The 22,900-nt window shown below is 39.5% G+C and overlaps 2 protein-coding genes across 2 annotated transcripts in view; both read left to right on the top strand.

Annotated features, from left to right (window-relative positions):
* Positions 1–10,767, top strand: part of LGR4 (leucine rich repeat containing G protein-coupled receptor 4) — a 96,604-nt gene extending 85,837 nt beyond the window's left edge. The window contains exons 12-18 of the mRNA XM_068556773.1: positions 130–195; positions 905–976; positions 2,644–2,715; positions 2,970–3,095; positions 3,916–4,031; positions 4,287–4,370; positions 7,769–10,767. Coding sequence (XP_068412874.1) covers positions 130–195; positions 905–976; positions 2,644–2,715; positions 2,970–3,095; positions 3,916–4,031; positions 4,287–4,370; positions 7,769–9,045 — 1,813 coding nt within the window. The 3' untranslated portion in view covers positions 9,046–10,767. The remainder of the gene's footprint in view (positions 1–129; positions 196–904; positions 977–2,643; positions 2,716–2,969; positions 3,096–3,915; positions 4,032–4,286; positions 4,371–7,768) is intronic.
* A 3,463-nt stretch (positions 10,768–14,230) lies between these two features.
* CCDC34 (coiled-coil domain containing 34) overlaps positions 14,231–22,900 on the top strand; it is a 37,297-nt gene continuing 28,627 nt past the window's right edge. Inside the window, exons 1-2 of the mRNA XM_068555504.1 lie at positions 14,231–14,609; positions 19,395–19,530. Of these exons, the coding sequence (XP_068411605.1) occupies positions 14,278–14,609; positions 19,395–19,530 (468 nt within the window). The 5' untranslated portion in view covers positions 14,231–14,277. The remainder of the gene's footprint in view (positions 14,610–19,394; positions 19,531–22,900) is intronic.

The following is a 22,900-nucleotide window of genomic DNA, read 5'->3' as shown; positions in this document are numbered from 1 at the left end:
TGCTTTTCTTGTTCAGCCGTATCTCTTTATTACAGATCTTAGCACTGCTTTCAATGCTTCTGAGTACAGCTTTCATAATGTAGTATTCTGATAAGATAAAATTAATTTATTAATTTCCATTATTTTAAGGGACTTATCTTATAACGATATAAAAGACCTTCCCAGCTTTAATGGTTGCCATGCTCTGGAAGAAATGTAAGTTGGTCTTTGACTTACTCTTTTTGCTATGGTCTATGGTTAATTCATTGAGCCTTTCCTATTGTAAATAAATGGCTTTCATATTAAGATCTTAGAAATTCACATAATCAGATGTTCCTATGAATAAATAGCCAATGGTACCAAGTGTGTTCATGCGACCAGCATTTATTTGGCACCTGTCAGGCATTCTATGAGATGGTATGGGAGGAGGGCGGTGTATATGAAAAACCAACCAAACAAAAAACTGGTCCAGATGTGGATATCTACAGTGTAGCTATAAAGGACAGCTCTGGTGGGAGTTGACTGAGAGGTCAGGAAAGGGAGGAACTTATACTCCCACGTTTTATCTCCTCCTTCCTCTGACCTTCCTTCTGTGGTACTTGGTATGGTTGCATTGTCTTGGGTCCTTTCTCACTATGTTGTCTTCCTGCTCTCACGCCTGTGTGGAGTTGGTGAAGAATTTAGATAGTGTACCTTAACTCTCAGTGTAATTTTGGATGAAATACCAATTAGTCTAGCCCTTTCATCTTCTAGACGAGGAAACAACAGTTTGTTTTACTTTCAACAAGATCAATTAATGTTACTCATGAATGAATGTTTAAACTTAGAAAAAGTTTAATTAAGAAATGTTATTTTTCAAAATAGAAAATATTTTCTCTCTTTTTTTCTCTCTTTCTTTCATCTTTAATTCTTATTCTTTTTTTAGTTCTTTGCAACGTAATCAGATCCACCAAATAAAGGAAGATACTTTTCAAGGCCTGACATCCCTCAGGATTCTGTAAGTTCCTCTGTGATTATTAAAGACAAATAAAATTTTTGTTAAACTGTAAATTAATGTATCCTTATAATTCCCATGTTAGTAGATATACTTAAATATAGGATTTATTATGCATGAATATTGTTTTTCAAACTTTACCACATGGTACTTCATAAATAATTTCCTTTCAGCATTTTTTCACCTTAGCTAATTTATGAGATTGCTCATTTGTGAGTGAAAAAGTATAATGTGTATAGCTTGAGAAACGCATCTTGTGTGTTTTCAAGTCATAACAATGAAGTTTGTCAGTTCGTTAGGGGCTGGGTGGGCAAACTATAGCCTGTGGGTCAGATCCAGCGTGCCTCCTGTTTCTGTAAATTAAGTTTTATTAGAACACAGCCCTGCCTATTTGTTTAAGAATTGCCTAAAGCTGCTTTCACCATACTACGGCATAGTCAAATAGTTGCAGTAGAGACCATGTGACCCCCAGAGGTGAAGGATATTTACTATCTGGCCCTCTACAGAAAAAGTTTGCTGACCCCTGCACTGGGGTACCTATCATGGCAAACACAGCTAATATGCAGTAGAAGCACTCATTTAAAAAGTGATTTGTATTTGAGTGCATATTTGTGCCTGGTACTCTATTAAGCACTTGGGAATACAGAGATGACTAAGACAAACCATGTCTCGGCCTTCATGCAATGCACAAGGCGCAATACACTAAATAGGGAACAATTTTTTTTTAATACAGAAAAGAATTTGAAACATTGACAGTGAAGTGAAATTACATATACTAAAATCATGTTTTCTAGTAGATCCCCATTAAGAAATTAAACATGAGTCTACTAGAAAAATACTTTATTGGTAGTTGGGTTGCTGGACCTCTCCTTGTTGCTAACAGGCTTCCTGTGGGTCTGGGCAGTAGTGGGGAAGGGGACTGGCTCCCAGCTGCCATCACTTCTAGAGTGCTGATAAGTGACAACAATGAAAAGCTAGCTGGCCTTTTCATGATTTGGAACCAAGTCTGTCGAATTTTCCTGTTATCCAGGAGATGTGTCATGGAATGAATTTAACCTATCTTTAAATTTCCATTAAGGCTCTGTGTAAGTGTGGTTGCAGATTATTTCTCTGTTTTATTAATTCTGTAATATCAGAATTCCTCAGGGTGTGTTCCTGAATATAGTATATGGCTCTGGTGTTGATACCGTTTTTATTTCCTGCTTGGGGAAAGAATGATATCTGAAGCCCTTCTGGAATGCTCTTGTTTGCATATTGATTATTTGTCTTCCCTCACGGCCTTATCACTAACCTTTGAGAAGGCAAATAACCTGAAGCCTGTTTTTATTTTCAGCTTTGTCAGGAGCTGTGCTTTTCCTCACCTAGTTAATAGTACCAGAAGTTATATCATATCATTTATATTTTTGAACTAGTATCAGAATGATAAGGTGGAGAAAATTCACAACTGTTTGAAACAGATGCCAGCTAGAATTACTGCTCCCTGGAACACATTCCAAGAAATATTTGGCTGTGAAGGGAAGGACTTTAACATAAACATTAAAAATGTTGTTGAACAAGATTAAAAATCTTTGTTATCTTATCAGGGATATTGTGACTACAGCAGATTCTAAAGTGTAGTCTGCATTTGGAATTTATTTCAAAAGAGTAACAATTTATTTTTATAATTGCAGAGATCTGAGTAGAAACCTGATCCATGAAATTCACGACAGAGCTTTTGCCAAGCTTGGGTCAATAACCAACCTGTAAGTTCCATGCAGCAATATCATGAAAGTAGTGAACAGTCTGCAGAAACTTGTGTTTTAGCATTGTCCTACCCAAATCATTTTCTCTTTTTAGTGTTCCCTTGTATAAATGCTAACCTGCTATGATGTAGTGGCAGCTTCTGAAATGGTTTTCGCACACCTAAACTTCCTCTTAGAGCTCTGATACTTGTGATGTTAACGCATGTACAGATTTGTGTCTTAGGAGTTAATTTGAAGTCTTATTCACATTTTAGAGATATAAGTTTCAATGAATTAACTTCATTTCCAACGGAAGGCCTAAATGGACTAAATCAACTGAAACTTGTGGGCAACTTCAAGCTGAAAGAAGCCTTAGCAGCAAAAGACTTTGTTAATCTCAGGTGTGTTTTTGCTTATTTTTCTTTTTTGTGGCAGTTTTGGTAAGGCTCCAGATTATAGAGTGTCCTGGGGTTTGTTTTTTTTTTTTGCTGTGGTTCCCAGATTTTCTGGGAGGCTGTCATTTAAGAGTATTTTCAACCTCAGTCCTCACAAACATGGAAAAAAATAGAACATGAGCATTAGTCCATAGTTGTTGAGAACATGAATTGCAGACCATGTTGCTGTCAAAGAGATAATCTAGCCCTTCATCAGAATGGTTTTGTATCTAGTGGGATTTGTCATTTGCAACAAGATGGCAGAAAGCACATGTGAACCTACAGAAAATTGATACAGTGTGATAATACTTCACAGAGACATTAGAGTTAGAGAGGGGACCTCACTAGATATAGCAGAGAGAGGGTTTGGGAATATTATTATGGGAGAAGCGAATAAATATTTTCATTATGCTTATATGAACAAAGTGAATTCATTTAATGTTGTAAAGTCACAAATGACCTGGGACATTAATTTTAAATGAAACTACCAGTTTCATATGATAAATTGGGTGTGGTTAATTCATTTATAAAAGGAGTCTGATAAGATTTCACTTTAAATTGCAGTATTGCTATTAAATTTTAAAGATGGCTTGATTCAAATTGTTTTTAAAAGCGTACCTTATATAAATGGAGAAACTCATGGTGTCATCTGATACCAGAGCTTTTTAACAGATGAAGAAACTAAGTCCAGAGAGGATAATGACCAGCTTAAAGTATTTACTTTTTACAGAACAAAAGCATGTCTGTGAAGTTGGTATTTCAGTATAGATTTTGCCATTTTTTCCAGGTCTTTATCTGTACCATATGCTTATCAGTGCTGTGCATTTTGGGGTTGTGACTCTTATGCACATTCAAACACAGAAGATAACAGCCTCCAAGATCACAGTGTGGCAAAGGATAAAGGCAAGTGCATGAACTTTTGAAAATAGAACACAGCATTAATCAAAGTCTTGTTATTGTAATCAGTTTGCAAAGGATCAATGTGAAATCTGTGGAGAAAAATGGCTTTTGTGTACTGTGTCCCTGACATCTTTAATATGTTATTAAGCCTGGTGCAAGCTGAACTTACATCATGTACAAGAGAGAAGACTGCAGGAAAAGATGGGTCCTTTTGAACTGCCTGAACCTTGAATTAAACAGTTTGTGTTATATATTCAGGTCCCACTGACCTAGCAGTTGTCACCAGCAGTGCTGAAAATGAGGAGCACAGTCAAATCATTATCCACTGTACACCCTCGACAGGTAAGCCCAACACATTGGACTGCAGTTTCTCGCTTTAAACAAACATTAGGCAAATATACCTAAAACTTCCAGGGAGAGATGTGATTTCTGTAACAGGAGTGCAACTCGATGGTTTCATAAGGCCTGACTCAACGTGTGGTCTGTATGCAAGGAGCTTAGGCATCTCTTGCAGAATCTCAGGCCCAGACCCACTGACTCAGAATCTTTGTGTTAACAAGCTCCCCAGACGAGAGTTAGGCACGTTAAGGATGGGGAGGCTCTTTCTTCATGCAACTTTAACCCTAGGTCTAGTTCTAGAGGTTACTGTTCTGTAAGGATTTTTAGTGTTACCCTTTTTTTTTTAATGAAACCTTGCCATTACTTTTTAAAAAATTATTTATTTATTGGGCTTCCCTGGTGGCGCAGTGGTTGAGAATCTGCCTGCCAATGCAGGGGACACGGGTTCGAGCCCTGGTCTGGGAAGATCCCACATGCCGCGAAGCAACTAGGCCCGTGAGCCACAGCTACTGAGCCTGCGCATCTGAAGCCTGTGCTCCCAACAAGAGAGGCCGCGATAGTGAGAGGCCTGCGCACCGCGATGAAGAGTGGCCCCCGCTCGCCACAACTAGAGCAAGCCCGCGCACAGCAACGAAGACCCAACGCAGCCATAAATAAATAAATGAATTTTTTTAAAAAATTTATTTATTTATTTATTTTGGCTGCGTTGGGTCTTCGTTGCTGTGCGCGGGCTTGCTCTAGTTGTGGCGAGCGGGTTGCCATTATTTTTCTGTTTTATTTCGTTGAACTTCAGTAGACTTGGGAAAGTTATTAAATTGACACCACATATTTGGTCAGGCCTGTATTCTGCCTAATCTATCAAAGAAGATGGATTTAGAATTTTACTGTTAAAGAAAAATTTACATAATGGCTAAATTGTGTACTATGAAGTAGATTCCTCTTTAATATGGTCACACAGGATGATCTGGACATTAATTTTATAACTCAGAATCATAAATATTATGGATTCTTTAATGATTACTACTGAATTGTGAGCTTCTTCAGAGGCTGTGTATGTGTTCTTTTAATACTTAGCACAGTGCCTGGTGCAGAGAATAATCTTAAAGTGATCAGCTGAGTGAATGGGATTAACAAGAATCATTTATGTCTATGCAGTTCTTTAGTTTCTGTATTGATTGGTAGGAGTTAAGGGGTCATTTGCCCTGCTGGGGTTCTTGTGTTGGAGAATGTACATAAGGAAGGGAACGTCTTTTTTTTTTTTTTTTAAATTTATTTATTTATTTATTTATTTATTTATTTATGGCTGTGTTGGATCTTCGTTTCTGTGTGAGGGCTTTCTCCAGTTGTGGCAAGCGCGGGCCACTCTTCATCGCAGTGCGCGGGCCTCTTACTATCGCAGCCTCTCTTGTTGCGGAGCACAGCCTCCAGATGCGCAGGCTCAGCGATTGTGGCTCACGGGCCCATTTGCTCCGCATCATGTGGGATCCTCCCGGACCAGGGCTCGAACCCGTGTCCCCTGCATTGGCAGGCAGACTCTCAACCACTGCGCCACCAGGGAAGCCTGGAACGTCTTTATTAAAGGGGAGTCTAAACTTGAATATGCAGAGATTCCATTTCTTCCACACTGATTTTACGCCTTGGGGGTCAACCAGGAGGAGAGTTGGTCTGAGCTCATCTCCCCAGGTGGCAATAGGAGTGAAGTGCAGGTCTGCTTCCCTCACTCCGCTCACTTGTAGTATGTAGTAGCACAGAGACAGCCATGTGCTGACACAGAAGCAGGAAGTGGAGGAGAGCAGGAACCTTCTTTTAAAACTGGAGGAAGCAGCATGTTTCCAAAGACAGACTGGGTGGAGCCGGCTTCCCAGGCTTTTGAGGGAAAGTAATTCCACCCACTAATCAGACACTTTCCAAAGGGTGTCCTGTTCTCCCAGGTCGGATTAGCTACTCCTAGTTCCTTGCAGAAGGTGGAGTTCAGATACAGAGATAAAGGTGAAAGGTTCCTCTTAACACTTCCCTGACGGGGGAATAAAAAAATTAATTAGAAAAAAATTTTTTTTTTAAGTTTCTTGAGTCAGAGCGATACAAATGGTGCAGAGCTGGCTTGTTAGGTCTGTGATTATCTCAACGATTAAGTTGCTTTACGGGATGTGTCAAACTTCAGGACAATCCAGAAACATAAATTAGGACGGGTCTTTTGGGCAATTGCAGTACATAGTTTTCTTATGCTCTGTAGACAAAATTTTGTTTTTCTTCACTACACTAACTTTTATTTTTTTAATATTATTATTTTTTTTTAACATCTGTATTGGAGTATAATTGCTTTACAAATGGTGTGTTAGTTTCTGCTGTATAACAAAGTGAATCAGCTATATACATAAACATATATCCCCATATCTCCTCCCTCTTGCGTCTCCCTCCCACCCTCCCTATCCCACCCCTCTAGGTGGACACAAAGCACCGAGCTGATCTCCCTGTTTTCACTAACTTTTAAATAAAACAGTTGTCATTTGGGACATAACTAGCATGCCAGTCAGTTGCTAGAACATACAACTCAGCTACTAAATTAGTTCTTGCAATCCTAGTTTGTTATGCAGGGTTTTATTGGACATAGTTTTACATTACTAGTTAACATTGGTGTGATTTGGCTCTCATACTGTCTGAATGACCTCTGTCAAGTCAACCAAACACTTTGAAATCTCAGTTTCTCTGGATGAAAAATGGGGATAATTATACCTATCTTAACCTGCTTCATCAGATTGCTTTTGAAAGCTATAAGAAATGTGTAAAAAATATATGTATTATACATACATATAATATATAATTAGTATAAAGTATATTAGGAACTAGGAAGGAAGAAGAAAAGGACCTGACATTTACTAAAGTCCAACTATGTACCCAGTAGCCCGCTTAAGTACCTTGTGTATGCAATTTTACTTAAGCTACACAACGCTGTGAAATAGGTGTTATTATCCACAAGTGAGAAAATGAAATTCTTAGAGGTTTAAGTTGCCCTCTCAAGTAAGAGCAGCAAGTTATGAACCCTAAACTCAAACTCTAGTATATCTGATTGCGAGCCCTCAGTTTATGAAGTACCTTTCAGGTACTAGACACTGTGCTACGTATATTAACTTAGGTATAAGAAAAAGTGAAAATTTTCTTTTAAATATCATTGTATGGTTTGCCAAATAGTTAATAAAAGAAATGAAATAAATATATATTAAAATAACATGTTAAAATAAATTTTTAAATAGCCCAGTCCAATGACTAAAATATCTAAGAAATGGTAATCTTTTCAATTTGGATCAGTTCAATTTGGTAGTAGATTATTCTAGTTTCTCTCTCAAGCCATATCATATGGAATATGGTCTTTTATAAATTGTCTTTTCTCTCTTTCATTTTAGGTGCTTTTAAGCCCTGTGAACATTTACTGGGAAGTTGGATGATCCGTCTTACTGTGTGGTTCATTTTCTTGGTTGCATTGTTTTTCAACCTGCTTGTCATTTTAACAACATTTGCATCTTGTACATCACTGCCTTCCTCCAAATTGTTCATAGGCTTGATTTCTGTATCTAACTTATTCATGGGAGCCTATACCGGCATCTTAACTTTTCTGGATGCTGTGTCCTGGGGCCGATTTGCCGAGTTTGGCATTTGGTGGGAGATTGGCAGTGGCTGCAAAATAGCTGGGTTTCTTGCCGTTTTCTCCTCAGAAAGTGCCATATTTTTATTAATGTTAGCAGCCGTCGAAAGAAGCTTATCTGCAAAAGATATAATGAAAAATGGGAAAAGCAATCATCTCAGACAGTTCCGGATTGCTGCCCTTTTTGCTCTTCTGGGTGCTGCAGTAGCAGGCTGTTTTCCCCTTTTCCACAGAGGGGAATATTCTGCATCACCTCTGTGCTTGCCATTTCCCACAGGAGAGACCCCATCATTGGGATTTACCGTAACCTTAGTGCTGTTAAACTCACTAGCATTTTTATTAATGGCCATCATCTACACTAAACTCTACTGCAACTTGGAAAAAGAAGACCTTTCAGAGAACTCCCATTCTAGCATGATTAAGCATGTTGCTTGGCTCATTTTCACCAACTGCATCTTTTTCTGCCCCGTAGCGTTTTTCTCATTTGCGCCATTGATCACTGCCATCTCTGTCAGCCCCGAAATAATGAAGTCTGTTACTCTGATATTTTTCCCATTGCCTGCTTGCCTGAATCCAGTCCTGTATGTCTTCTTCAACCCAAAGTTTAAAGAAGACTGGAAGTTACTGAAGCGACATATTACCAAGAAAAGTGGATCCGTGTCGGTTTCCATCAGCAGCCAAGCTGGTTGTGTGGAACAGGATTTCTACTACGACTGCGGCATGTACTCACACTTGCAGGGTAACCTGACTGTGTGTGACTGCTGTGAATCCTTTCTGTTGACAAAGCCAGTGTCCTGCAAACACTTAATAAAATCACACAGCTGTCCTGCCTTGGCAGTGGGTTCTTGCCAAAGACCGGACGGCTATTGGTCCGACTGTGGCACGCAGTCTGCCCACTCTGATTACGCAGATGAAGAAGATTCCTTTGTCTCGGACAGTTCTGACCAGGTGCAGGCCTGTGGACGAGCCTGCTTCTATCAGAGTCGAGGATTCCCTTTGGTGCGCTATGCTTACAATCTCCCAAGAATTAAAGACTGAATCAGTGTGTTTGTGACTGTTTCCCCCATCAACCCAAATCACAGTGTTTATAGAATGAACCCTAGTCTGATCTCTCATCTGGGAAGCACTTCTGTGATCACTGCCTGGTATCACTTAGAAGAAGGAGAAAGGCGGCAGTTTATTTCTTAAACCAGACCTTTGCAAGGAACAAGTGCCTAAACTATCAATGGATGAAAAAATGCAGTGTCCAAGCAATGTGTAGTCTATTTGAAACAAATGTATAACTTGAAAAAGATTCTATGTATATCATAGCAATATAGCGTTAGGTTTTTCTGATCCATAAGAAGCAAATTTATACCTATTTCTGAATTAAGCACAAGATAAAGAACAGCTGTTAATATTTTTTTAAGAATATTTTAAATGGTGATTTTGTATAACCGAAGAAAAAGTCTTGCTAATTTTACCTAATGTTTCATCATTAATCTCAGGACAACTTACTGCAGGGCCAAAAAAAGGGATTGTTTCCCAGATAGGACTATGAGGGTGCATGTAGGCCTCATCGTCTTGCATTTTCTAATCCATCTCTGACATAATAGAATCATCAATTTTGTTTAAGAGATTTAAGTCTAAAACCTGAAGATGTTTTTAAAACAATATTAACACCTGTTAGATTTTAAAAGAATAACCGAACACATTTGTTTTCAGTCATTATACACTGCTTTGTTTCGATCACAGTAATTTTTTCTTCAGTGTTCTGTGATCACACTATTAGGAAAAAGTAAAGGGCTCATTGCTGTGTGAATTAGGAGATTTGGTTAAACTACTTACATGGGACTTTAATAGTATCTGAGGGATTCGATGGCTCCGTGTAATGTTCTCACTGATAAAACACATCCTAATATCCTTGGAGCTATCAGTATTTTCCAGTTTTGTTGGTATGTGATCTACCTATAGTTTAAATTATACAGAAAGCAAATTGTGGCAAGTGATTTCATTTAGTTGGAAGAAATTGGGAGTAATTATGACACAAAGCACTTACATTGATTTCTTAGTGAGCTGGATTCTCCTGAACCTCTACTATTACATGGAAGCTGCCATACATTTTCCCCCTTACTTTGATTTACAAGAGCCTGTGCAACAGCTCAGAAACTGTGTTCTTGGGAGACAAGCCAAATATGTCACTAAGGAAAAAAAAAAAAGGCATAAAGCTTAGGCCTATGTCTTTAAAAATCAAAAATTTTACTTGATTCTCACCTATGGACTTTTGACATGTTCACTATGTGGAGTCTTCAAGTTATAAAGGTTCAATATGTTCTTTGAACAATATGCTAAATCAGTAGCAAACCCACTGCCATATTAGTTGTTCAGGAGATACTAAAAAACATTAAGCTAGATTGCAGTTTAAAAATTAAACTGTATATAATGTGCATATAATGAATTTTTATCTTATGTAAATTATTTTTAGAACACAAGTTGGGAAATGTGGCTTCTGTTCATTTCGTTTAATTAAAGCTACCTCCTACACTATAGTGGCTGCCAGTAGCAGAATGTTAAATTGTGGTTTATATACTTTTTGCATTGTAAATAGTCTTGGTTGTATATTGTCAGCGTAATAAAAACAGAATCTTTGTATATCAAAATCATGTAGTTTGTATAAAATGTGGGAGGGATTTATTTACAGTGTGTTGTAATTTTGTAAGGCCAACTATTCACAAGTTTTTAAAATTGCTATCATGTTTGTATATTTACACGTCTGATAAATATTAAATCATAACTTGGTAAAAAAATCTAGCTAAAAGTTTTTTTTTTCCAAAAGTCATGTTACTGAATACTTTCATTGCATTCATTTAAAAAATAGAATAGCAGATATCTAAAATATGTGGTAAACTGTGCTATACATATGGTAGGAAATACAATATTGTATGCAGTGTGTTGAATTATTAAAGTTTCTGGAAAGCAATCTATTTTGCCTTAATTTATACTAGGTATATTAATGAATTTGCTTAGTGTTAAACTAAGCAAATTGAAGTAAAATATTTTTAAGAGTATTAGAAGAAATGTTGAGAGGACACTTTGCTGAAATTTAGAAGTGAGGTTTTATTCTATCTTAAGTCTGAACCATACTCATGGAAAACAAACTATGAAATTTAAGAGGATACCATCAGTTGGATCTTATTTAAAAGCAAATTATTTAAAAAACTGCATGATTCCAGATACAGTCAATTGCTCAAATGCAGTAGTCCTTTCTTCCCTTATCTGAGGTTTCACTTTCCATAGTTTTATTTGCCTGTAGTCAACTGCAGTCCAAGAATATTAAATGAAAAATTCTAGAAATAAAAAATTCCTAAGTTTTAAATTGCACACCCTTCTGAGTAGTGTGATGAAATCTTGTGCTGTTCTACTCTGAAACGAATCATCCCTTTGTGCAGTGTATCCTGCCTGTTAGTCACTTAGGAGCTGTCTCTGACTATCTCAGTGCTTGTGTTCAAGTAACCCTTATTTTACTTAATAATGGCCCCAAAGCATGAGAATAGTGATGCTGGCAATTCAGATATTCTCCTACTGTGCCTAATTTATAAATTAAACTGTATGGGAAAGAAAACATAGTATACATAGGGTTTGGTACTATCTACAGTTTCAGGCGTCCACTGGGGGTCTTGGGACACATCCCCTGTAGATAAGAAGGGTCTATTGTGCTTAGAAATAATTCAGTATTCACAGTTATCAAGCCCTCATTTTACAGATGGGAAAATAGAGGGCCTAATGAAATTTAAGTGAATACCTGACACATACAGCAAATTAGAACCCAAACCAGCGCCCAGTTCCCCTTAATTTGAGATGTTTTTTGTTTTTGTTTGTTTTAAACTTCAGTATATGTTTGGAATTCCCATAACCAAAAGTAGAATACTATAATTGCCCCTCCTCCCATGCCCTAGGCCCTCACTGCCCATACCCAACATCCAGCTTTGGCAGCTGTCAACAGCACATGGTAAATCTTGTTTCCCCTTCATCCCATTCACTCACCTTCTCTAATCCCTCTGCTCCCTGCATTATTTTGAAGCAAACCTAAAACAAATTGTTTCATCTGAAAATATTTCAATATGTCCAGGGATACATTTTTTTAAATTGGGTAATATATTGCCATAGGACTCACTGATAATGATGTTATTTTTGAAACAGATTTTCAAGCAAGGGTCACTCTTCACTTACACAAGTTTACAAAGCCAGCAAAAAATAGGAATTATCTCAAATATAGCATGAAAGTGAAAATAAATGAGTAGTAAGAAGTTACTAAGTTAATACCCTGAAACTTAAGGGGAGAGGCCCTCTTTTGAGCTTATTTATACATTTTCTATAATGCACCCAAACTTGATGATGGTTTCTGTCCCAGTAATGAAAAGGCGCTGTAAGAAAAGGAGACCACAGGACTTGATTATGTTCAAGCACCAGCACCAGCACCAGCGGCTCTTAGCCTCTTAGCTCCAGGATTGTTACAGCATAATGCAGTAGTTGGTCATGATGATGATTCTGAGGCGTCAAGCGCATAATTTGTTTAAAACATTTTAGATCCCATAGCAAGAGGTTACAGTGGAAAAGTTTTGGAGTTTGAATGATACAAGTTACCATTTACCATTTTCTCTTGTCTGGTCCTGTGCTAGAAGCTTTGAGAATTAATAAAATATGACTGGGAGATAGATTATTTCCCTATTTTACAGAGGAGTAAGTCAGAACTTGGACAGGCCAAACAGCTTGTTTGTTTAGGGGAAACTAGCAAATTAAGAGGAAAACCATGGATTCAAATACAGGTCCCTTACATAGTAAAACTTGGGGTTTTTTTTTCCCCTACTATGCTTCAGTAATGTGGGGTGATGTTTGTTGGGAATAGCTTCTCAAGTTTACCCCCTTATGAAGCCCTAAAGTGGCCCAGGGTGATGCTGTTATTGATTCGAGAGATGCTCTCCTAAAAGCTTTTAACCAGATACACCAATATTGAGTAATTGGGATAGAGAATGAAAACTCAAGCCATTTTATTCCTCCATCAATTCTATCACTCATTTAAATTGCTCTAGCTTTCTTCCATTTTCATTGTTTTTACTGAAAATTTTAACAAAATTTACATTCCATTTAAATAGTTTTAACCATATCATATTTTATTAACCATAGCTTCTGTCTTCTGGATTGCCCTTGGTTACTATTATTTCTACTGTATCTAATTCTTTGGTGTCAAATTTTGCAGATCTAAATTTCATCTAAGATTTCATATCACTCTTTGGTCAATGACAAATCCTGTGTGCTGTTTTAGCCATTGTCAGTTTTCATTGTGTGATATTTCTACAGCAATATGCATTATGAGCTGGATAAAGCCCATTTATTTAGAAGTGTACACAGTTTTGTCAGCATGCAGGAAGGCACCAGCTTTTTAGTACCTATCACCTCTTCCTTACTACCTTCACCCCCATCCCCAATCCCTGAGAAGAGTGTTCCTTCCGAAGTCCCACAAAAATTTTTCATTCCTCACAAAATGCATATAACAGAATATTTTAACGGTATGACTCTTCACCACAAAAGAATGAGGAGCTTGTAACGGCAAGGCTTGTATTTTATATATCTACAGTGCTTAGCACAGACCGTAGTACACTAGAGCCTTCAGAAAGGCCCCGATATTCACATGCACTAAACAAACGAGTTCCTGTAAGATGCTAGGCAGACGAAGGGCTACCAAAAACAATGAAAGATTGTACCAAAAGTGCATTCTTAGATACACCTGTAAACTTGGATAAAGTTCGCCCCCCACCCCCTAAAATACAGCCGTGTGTGGCCGTGTGCTGAGAGAAATCACGGCTGATCCTTGTAACCCTGACCTTGCAGTGATACGGGGTTAGTTTTGGCTTCTGCTTTTTCCCCCCAAAAGAATCTGCCTTACTCAGTGATAGCACGTTTCCTGTACCAAATGAACCACAGCAAACAAGGGACGGGCCCTCCAAGCTGTCAGCCGGGAGCGGGACCTTATCCGTGAGCGGAGCGCGGGGTTAAGTCAGAAGAAGCAGCGCAGGTCCAGGCAGGGGAGGAGGGAGGGCGGCCAAGAGACTGCAGAGCGCAGGAGGCCACCGGCCACAGGCCTGGACAAAGCCCAGGCGGCCTCTACGCGTCGCCATGGCAACGCGAAGTCAGGGCCCGCCCGGATTGGCCGCGCCGCCGCGCGCGGGGCCTGCTGGGAGAGCACGTCCCCGCCGCCGCCGCCGCCCTGCCGGTTTGAACTTGGCGGGCTCCATGTGGGCTGTGGGGTGGTGGGGGCCTCTTCCCGACTCCCGGTTCTTGGCCGACTGCAGGTCCAGGCCTCGGCCCTCCTCGGGCTCCTTCTCCGTCCTCATGGCGGGCGCCCGGGGGCAGGGGCTAGAGGCGGTAGAGGTGCGCTCGCTGTCGCCGCCGCTGAGCTGCGGCTGTTCCACCATGTCGCTGTTGTCTCCCCTCGGCCACCAGAGCTTCCCGTTTGACGACGACGACGGTGACGGGGAGGAGGAGGTAGATGTGGACGAAGATGCTCATGACTCAGAGGCCAAGGTGGAGAGCCTGAGAGGAATGGAGTTACAGGGGTGCTCCAGGTAAACCCGAGGCCGCCGGCCGATTCAGCCCCTCTCAAGATTCCTTAGACCCTTCTAAGTACTTTCCTCTGGCGGCCAAACACCCTCTTGTCTTCCCTCTCAAAGGCTGCACGGGCACCTGCATCTACAGGTGCTGCTCCTTTTGGCACATAGAGTCTGGGCCGGTTCTTACACGTGACCACAGATTTATCATCGTTCTTAGTCCTTTTTCCTGAGAATGTGATGATTCCTACAGTCTCGCTCCCCAGAGAAACGCACCTAGTCTTAAACATAAAATCTTGCTACAACTTCAGGAGTTTTATGAAAACTCAGAAAACAGACTGGGGACACTAGAACTCTTGTCCAAACCCTTAACACCAAAATGTGGTTTACTGCACCTTAGTGATACCTGGAGCTATTTTGAAAAAAATCTGATTGTAAGTGAAGTATGTTTTAGTAAGCAGTATACTTTTTATGTCATAGATTAAGAGCTGAAGGTTGGAGGCTAGCAATGTCAACTTCAGCATCCAGAGACAATGTTGGGTCTGCTCTGAGCGCTTAAGCGTAGAAAAGAAGTCATTGAATCAGAGAATGTTAGAATCAAAGGGATTATTAAAGCCATCTTAATTTATTTATTTCTGCAGTTCATTAGGCAAACATTTAGTTTGTGCCATATGGGGCCCATAAACAAGATAGGCATTGTCTCTACTCTCATGGAATTAAAACCTACATCCAGCCACTCATTTTACAGGTAACAAAACTGGCTCAGAATACAAATAAAAAGTCTAATTCAAAGGCATACACCTAGTTATTAGCAAAGCTGGGCCTAGTCCCAAGGTATATTGATCACGTTTTCTCTTTCCTATGCTACGTGCCTGTTGTTGGGTATAAAGAAATAGGAGCAATGGGCCTATCCCTGCAGGAATATCTTTTTCTGGGACAGACTTAGTGATGCAGGTCCATTCTGAGGTAGACTCATTATGTCATCTAAAGGAAGCATTTACAAGTTTCTGATTGTCAAGCTGCACAAGGCACAATACAGGAGATCTAAGAAATACAGACCAAAGAACCCATGCTTTATGTGTAAGCAACCAGTTAAACCCCTTTGCTCTAAGACATGCATACAAAGAATGAGTAAATGGAATATGGAACCATATGAAGTGACTCACATACACAGTTACAACAGTGAGTCTTAAGAATGAGAAGTAAACTTTAGTACTTTGGTAGGAGTGGAGGTCAGTAAGAGTAACCCAGCAATTCACTTGTCCAGACTGGTTGTAACAACAAGAAACAGTTTCAGGAGTCCATTTTCATGTGGGCCTTTGTACAGATTCTTCAGGATTGAGTTGGTCTCAGTGATTTTTAAAATAAATGTTAAGGCTTTGGAAAATACCTTCTAAGCCTAATCAGCAGGACTAAGCAATGTAGACAATTTAGCAACCCAAGGAATGATGGCCATCAAAACTACAGCTCAGCTACTGAGACCTTGCATTAGCTTCCAAGAGCCAAAGCCCTGACCAAATGGAGCTCACTACAAGAGGAGCCAGTCATATTTATGTCAAACCTCAGCCAAAGCCCGAATGAGCTGGTAACACCCCAGGGCCATAGCTGTCTTCCTTATCACAGTTCATCCCCTCTCAATCAAGGCGGTAGGTAAGATGTGGTCTGGAGAGAATGCAGGAATTGTCAGGCCTGTGTGTGGCAAGTGCCAGATGCTTATTAGGTGTTCAATAAACATATGCTGAAGGAATGCCTATTTCCCACTTCCTAGAGAACAGATAGTTGTGGTGATTGTTTTCAAATGCTTCAGAAAACCCAGCACTTCTTTTCAGGAAAGAGAAGTGTTTAGAACATTGCCTTATTCCTCCTCCCTACCTCTGGCCTTTAGTTGGTGCCCTGACAGTTTGGGGGTGATGGGATGAGGAGAGCAGGTGCCTGAGACGTAGTCCAGCCACAGTTCTGGGCGGTGAGCAGCCTCTTGTGGACCAGAGCGTGGAATTTTATGCCTTTTTTTTTTTTTTCCATCCTTCACCTGCCACAGGGATCTGACTGTGGCAAAACTAATAGGGTGAGGCTTTTTTGGGATAGACTCAGGCATCAGCTGCACGTGATGGGATTGAGCTGCAGGTATTTTAGGTGCATAGAGCTGTGCTTAGAGGATGCACTGACCTTCAAGTGTGTTGGATAGCACTGAGGTAAAGCTCACAGGTGACTTCAGACAAGATAATGAGAAATATTTTCCTGGAGTCTTTTATAATATGCATTGGGCCTGCTGTTTGTTCAGCTTTATCCTGGAAACCCATTAGGAAACCCGTGCCTTAATAAACATCTTGGTCATAAACAGCTGCTTATCAAGCCTCTCTTGATTATGAGTAGAGCTGTAGTATATATGCCACACATTTTGAATATATTTGTTAAAACTGATGAGTATCAGTATCAGTAGGCCCATTGCTCCTATTTCTTTATACCCTAAATGTAATATTTAAAGTGTCATTTTAAAAAGAAAACACTGATCTCACTGATTTCTTCTTTCAACAAACATTTCTTAGGAGGCTACTATATTCTAGGCTCTAAGCTAGACTCTTGAAATAAAAAATGAGTTAAGACATGTCTTCCGTCTGTTAGGAATTCATGGTTTCTGGCAGAGATGGACAAGTGACAGAAAGCCTAAGGCACCAAGTCCAGATTTTTTGCAGAATGAGGCAATAAAGATTAAAACCTGAGTTAAATCTTAAAGGGAGAGTAGGAATTAGCTATACTCCTCCTAGTACTACTAACTGACACGTTCCAAATGCTTCCTGAGTGCCCGGGACTGAGCTAAGTGCTTTAGTGTGGATTGTTCATGCCACAGTACCTGTGAGGTAGCCACTACTATTTTCTCCACTTAACAGATGAGGAACAGAGGCTTAAAGAGGTTAAAACATGTACATAGCTAGGAAGCAGCAGGTAGAGATTCACCGAAATGTTTTACTCCCAAATCTAAACTCTTACTTTGGCCATGTGTGGAGGTGGAGGAAAAGAATTTCAGAATTTTAAGTAAAGCTGCAGAGCACAAGGGCGTGGCATATTCATCAACGTGCCTAAGTTCAATAAGACTGAAATGTAGAGTCCAGATAAGCTATTGGTGGAAGAAGAGGCTGGAAGATAAGCGGGGCCGATTCATGGGTGTCAGGCTATGGAGTGTGGATTTCACCCTGTGGGCAGAGGAGCACTGAAGAATTTTGAGATGGGGAGTGACGTGTCGGAAGGATGCATTTGAAGGATGAATCTGGCAACAGTGGAGAATAGTTTGAAATGGAGGGAGAAAGGCCGGTTATGACCAGACAGCAGTTGTGAGGTTGTAGAAGAGAAGAATGGCTTGAGAAAACTGAAAGAAGTAAAATAGACGGGATGAGGTGATTATATGGGTGTGGGACCTAGAGGTACCAGATGTGGACGGGGAGCAGGAGTCAGAGATCTGGCTTCTGGCTTGGCTGACTGGGTGGATGTTGGCACTCTTCACCGAGGTAGGATTATAAGAGAAGGAGTGAGATTCTTCTTGCCGGGGAGGGTGGTGAGTGGGTGGTAGATGATTAGACTTGCTTTAGACTGACTGAGTTTGGTATTTAAGTGGAGCTGTCTATCAAATGGTTGAAAATGAAAGATTGGAGCTGAGGAATGCCTGATCCAGGCCTCATCAACACCTAGTGACAGTTGAAGCTATGGGAGGATGAGGTGGTCTGCAAGACTGAGAAGGAACGATGTATGGGAAATAAACGACACATCAACAGTGTCCCTTTCCCACTAGAATACAAATTCCGTAATGACATGGATGAATGAAGAAATAGCAGAAAAAAACCAGTAAATGGAAGCTACAAGGCAGAAAAAGCTGAGCATGGCAGTGGGTGAGGCAATTGGTTGCCTGAAGCAGGAATGTTAGAGACAAAGAGGGGCTGAGTCTATAATAACATAGTGTTTGGAGCTGCCTCGGGTCCTGAACAAGCTTTCTTTCCATGGGCGCTCATGGTTCAGCTTTTCCTGTTTTGTGGGGCTTGTGTATCTGGCCAAGGCACTGTGTTCTTTATGTACATATGTACTCGCAGTACTTCTCCTCCCCTCTTCTTTTGAGCTTGAGTGAGTGCTTACTTTTCCACATACCCAGAAGAGACAGATGGACAGAGGTTCGTGGTGGAGACTATGGTAGGAGGTAACCCAACTCTGGGGAGCTGTGGACACCCTACCCGAGAACTGGCAAAAGGGAGTCCCCCAAAACATGAAAGAATACAAGGACCATATATTTTTGATACCTTTTTATTTCAAAACAATTTCAAACTTACAGAAAATTTGAGAGCGTAAAGCACTCTGTCTACCCTTCACACCAAAACCTTAATTGTTACCACATTAGCTTTACCATCCTCGCTGTGTAGGTATGTATTCTTCCCTTCGTGAAATATTTAAAGGAGGAAAAGGGAAAAGTCTGCTTCAGGATCTGGTTAGAATCATGTGTTGTAATTAGTAGTCCAGATATAAGATTTTTAAGAATAAAAAAAATTGTTGTAATTGAGGCAAATGGACTGGGTGTGATTTTAGAAGATGAGAGAATTCAAAGGCAGTCTGAAGGATAAACTAATTCAAACATTGGACTTTCTGTTCATGGTTTTTCAAGTGTATATTTATATATGATTAATTCAGCATATTTATATATAAAAATCACAGTATTGTAAATATGTCGTGAAGTTCTGCTTTCATTGTACAGCTAAGTGATTTTGACTGCTAAGCCAAAGAGTTTTGAGTACAAATGCCGTAGTATCCTCTCTTTTGCAATAGTGTGGTTGGATCCGAAGATAACCAAGAAGAACAGAAACAGGTGCAGTTACCAGAAAGCAGCCTGACACCGTGGGAAGTGTGGTTTGTTGGCAAAGAAAAAGTAGAACGTGACCGTCTGCAACAGAAGGCTCTAGAGGTAAAACTAGACAGTATTCTTTCTATTTAATCCATGAGCTCACAAAGTAGAGCTGCTGTCGAAATTAAAATGTTAGTGTTATTATCCCTCACAACAGACTTCTTGCATTTTCTTGTATCAGTTTGCTATATTGATATTAATAACTTACTGGAGAAACAATACATGTTCATTATAAGAACATTTGGAAAATACAGCTAAGCATAATTAGGAAAATGAAAATCTCTGTGAAATTTTATTTTATTTATAATATTTTCAGGGGAAAATGAAAATTGTCCCCTGAAGATAACTATGGTTTGTTTTTGTTTTGTTTTTTTTAAATAAATGTATTTATTTATTTTTGGCTGCAATGAATCTTCGTTGCTGCACTTGGGCTTTTTCAAGTTGTGGTAAGCAGGGGCTACTCTTTGTTGCGGTGCGCAGGCTTCTCTTGTTGCGGATGGAGCATGGGTTCTAGGCGCGCGGGCTTCAGTAGTTGTGGCACGCGGGCTCTAGAGCGCAGGCTCAGTAGTTGTGGCGCACGGGCTTAGTTGCTCTGCGGCATGTGGGATCTTCCCGGACCACGGCTCGAACCTGTGTCCCCTGCATTGGCAGGCAGACTCCCAGCCACTGCGCCACCAGGGAAGTCCCCATAACTATTCTTAATATTATGGCATATAGCCTTCCACATTTTCTTCTATGTAAATTTTAAAAAACATATGTGCAAATGTATATTCATATAGTGTCACCATATGTACATTTAACTAAAGTCTGCTGCATATACTTGGTAAAATTTTTAAGAGAAATAAAAATTGAAGTAGAGGCTGGAAATCTACCCCCATATCACTCAGAGCATGTGCCCCAGAGTGAGTTTGTGCTGGGAGATGGGAATCTTCTGGGCTTTCAGGTTTTTTCAGTTTCTCTTTGCCTCCCTGCCTCACTTGTGGACATTTTTGTATTTGTGATTCTCTCTGAACTCTGTCCAAACTCAAAAAATAGTTTGAGATACATTTTCACATGAATCCGTCATTCTTTGAACTCTTATCATTTGCTGTTTAGAACCTAGCAGCCAAATAGATTTGGATAGTTTGACATCCTCCAGTATCTAGACCAACTGAATTCTCTCTATCCAGACACAGAAACCAGGTAGATTTGAGTGGTGAGGGATATGTCTTGTTTTTAATAAATAGGATCACTCTTTTGTAACCTGCTTTTTTCTGCTTATTGCATTATTAATATGTTTCTGTATCATTAAATATTTTTATAGCATCACTTAAAAATGGCTAAGATTATTAAAATATATTTAGAATGTATTGAATATATAATAGAATATAGTTAACCAGTTCACTATTGTTGCATATTTAAGTTTACTCTAATCTATTACTATCCCTGTTACTGTAAAATCCTTGGAATTGAAACTTTGCCCTCCATGATCTTCTTGGAGTAAATTTTCCATTTCAGTTTTGAAACTAGTTGTTCTTTCTGTGATGGCTTTCTAGCCAGGTAGGCAGTCTTGGCATGATTCAAATGATTGTAGAAACCAGTACATTCTGCAATTTCCCTATTGCAGTGTACTTTGTATTCTGAATACAAATTTATTCCTGGAAAAGTACACAGTAGTACTTGTTTCTACTTAGAAGGGCACAGGACTTGAGAAAGACCTTATGGCTTGATGGCAGGCAGGCTTATTTAAACTTTTACACTTCCATTTCCTCATCTCTACAGTAAGGATAAAATAATGCTATCTGGTCACAGGGTTTTTTAGAGCAGCGGTCCCCAGCCTTTTTGGCACCAGGGACCAGTTTCATGGAAGACAGTTTTTCCACGGATTTGGGGAGGGGGGGGTGGTGCAGGCGGTAATGCGAGCAATAGGGAGCGGCAGATGAAGCTTTGCTCACTCGCCCACCACTCACCTCCTGCTGTGCGGCCCAGTTCCTAACAGGCTGCGAACCAGTACTAGTCCACAGCCCAGGGGGTGGGGGACCCCTGGTTTAGAGGATTAAATGAGACAAATTATAAAGATGGCTGGTGTTTTTATTGGTATTGTTGTTGATATCATTGCTAGTCACAGTCTTTTTCTTTCTCTTTTTTATTGAATTATGGTTGATTTACAATGTTGTATTAGTTTCAGATGTATAGCAAGCTGATTCAGTTTTATATATACATATGCACACATATATATACACATTTTTCAGATTCTTTTCCATTATAGGTTTTTACAAGACACTGAATATAGTTACCTGTGCTATACAGTAAATCCTTGTTGCTGATGTATTTTATATACAGTAGTGTGTATCTGTTAATCCCAAGCTCCTAATTTTTCCCTCCCCCATCTTTCCCCTTTGGTAATCGTAAGTTTGTTTTCTATGTCTATGAGTCTATTTCTGCTTTGTAAATACATTCATTTGTATCATTTTTGTAGATTCCACATATAAGTGATACCATATGATATTTGTCTTTCTCAGTCTGACTTACTTCAGTCTGATAATTTCTAGGTCCATCCATGTTGCTACAAATGGCATTATTTCATTCATTTTTATGGCTGAGCAATAGTCCATTGTATGTGTGTGTATGTGTGTATATGTGTGTGTGTGTGTGTGTGTGTATATATATATATATATATCCCACATCTTTTTTATCCATTCATCTGTTGATGAACATTTAGGTTGCTTCCATGTCTTGGCTGTTTGAAATAGTGGTGCTGTGAACATTGGGATGCATGTATCTTTTCAAATTAGAGTTTTCATCTGTTCTGGATATATACCCAGGAGTGGAATTGTTGGATCATAGGGTAACTCAATTTTTAATTTTTTAAGGAACCTCCATACTGTTCTCCATAGTGGGTACACCAATTTATATTCCCACCAACAGTGTAGGAGGGTTCCCTTTCCTCCTCACCCTCGCCACCATTTATTATTTGTAGATTATTTGATGATGGCCATTCTGACCAGCGTGAGATGATACTTTATTGTAGTTTTGATTTGCATTTCTCTGTAATTAGCGATGTTGAGCATCTTTTCATGTGCCTGTGGGCCATCTGTATGTCTTTGGAGAAATGTCTATTTACATTTTCTGCCTGTTTTTTGATTCTGTTGTTTGTTTTTTTTGATATTAAGCTGTATGAGCTTTTTGTATATTTTGGAAATTAATCCCTTGTGCGTTGTATCATTTGCAAATATTTTCTCCCATTCCGTAGGTTGTCTTTTCATTTTGTTGGTGGTTTCCTTTGCTGTTTATATAAGCTTTTAAGTTTAATTAGGTCCCATTTATTTGTTTTTGCTTTTATTTCCATTACTATAAAAGACAGATCCAAAAAAATATTAATGCAGTTTATGACAAAGAGTGTTCTTGCCTATGTTTTCCTCTAAGAGTTTTATAGTATCTGGCTTTACAT

This window comes from Eschrichtius robustus, chromosome 11 (genome assembly GCF_028021215.1).
Source record: "Eschrichtius robustus isolate mEscRob2 chromosome 11, mEscRob2.pri, whole genome shotgun sequence".
Lineage (NCBI taxonomy): Eukaryota > Metazoa > Chordata > Mammalia > Artiodactyla > Eschrichtiidae > Eschrichtius > Eschrichtius robustus.
The sequence above is the reverse complement of the archived record's forward strand: the minus strand, read 5'-3'. Positions and strand labels throughout refer to the sequence as shown.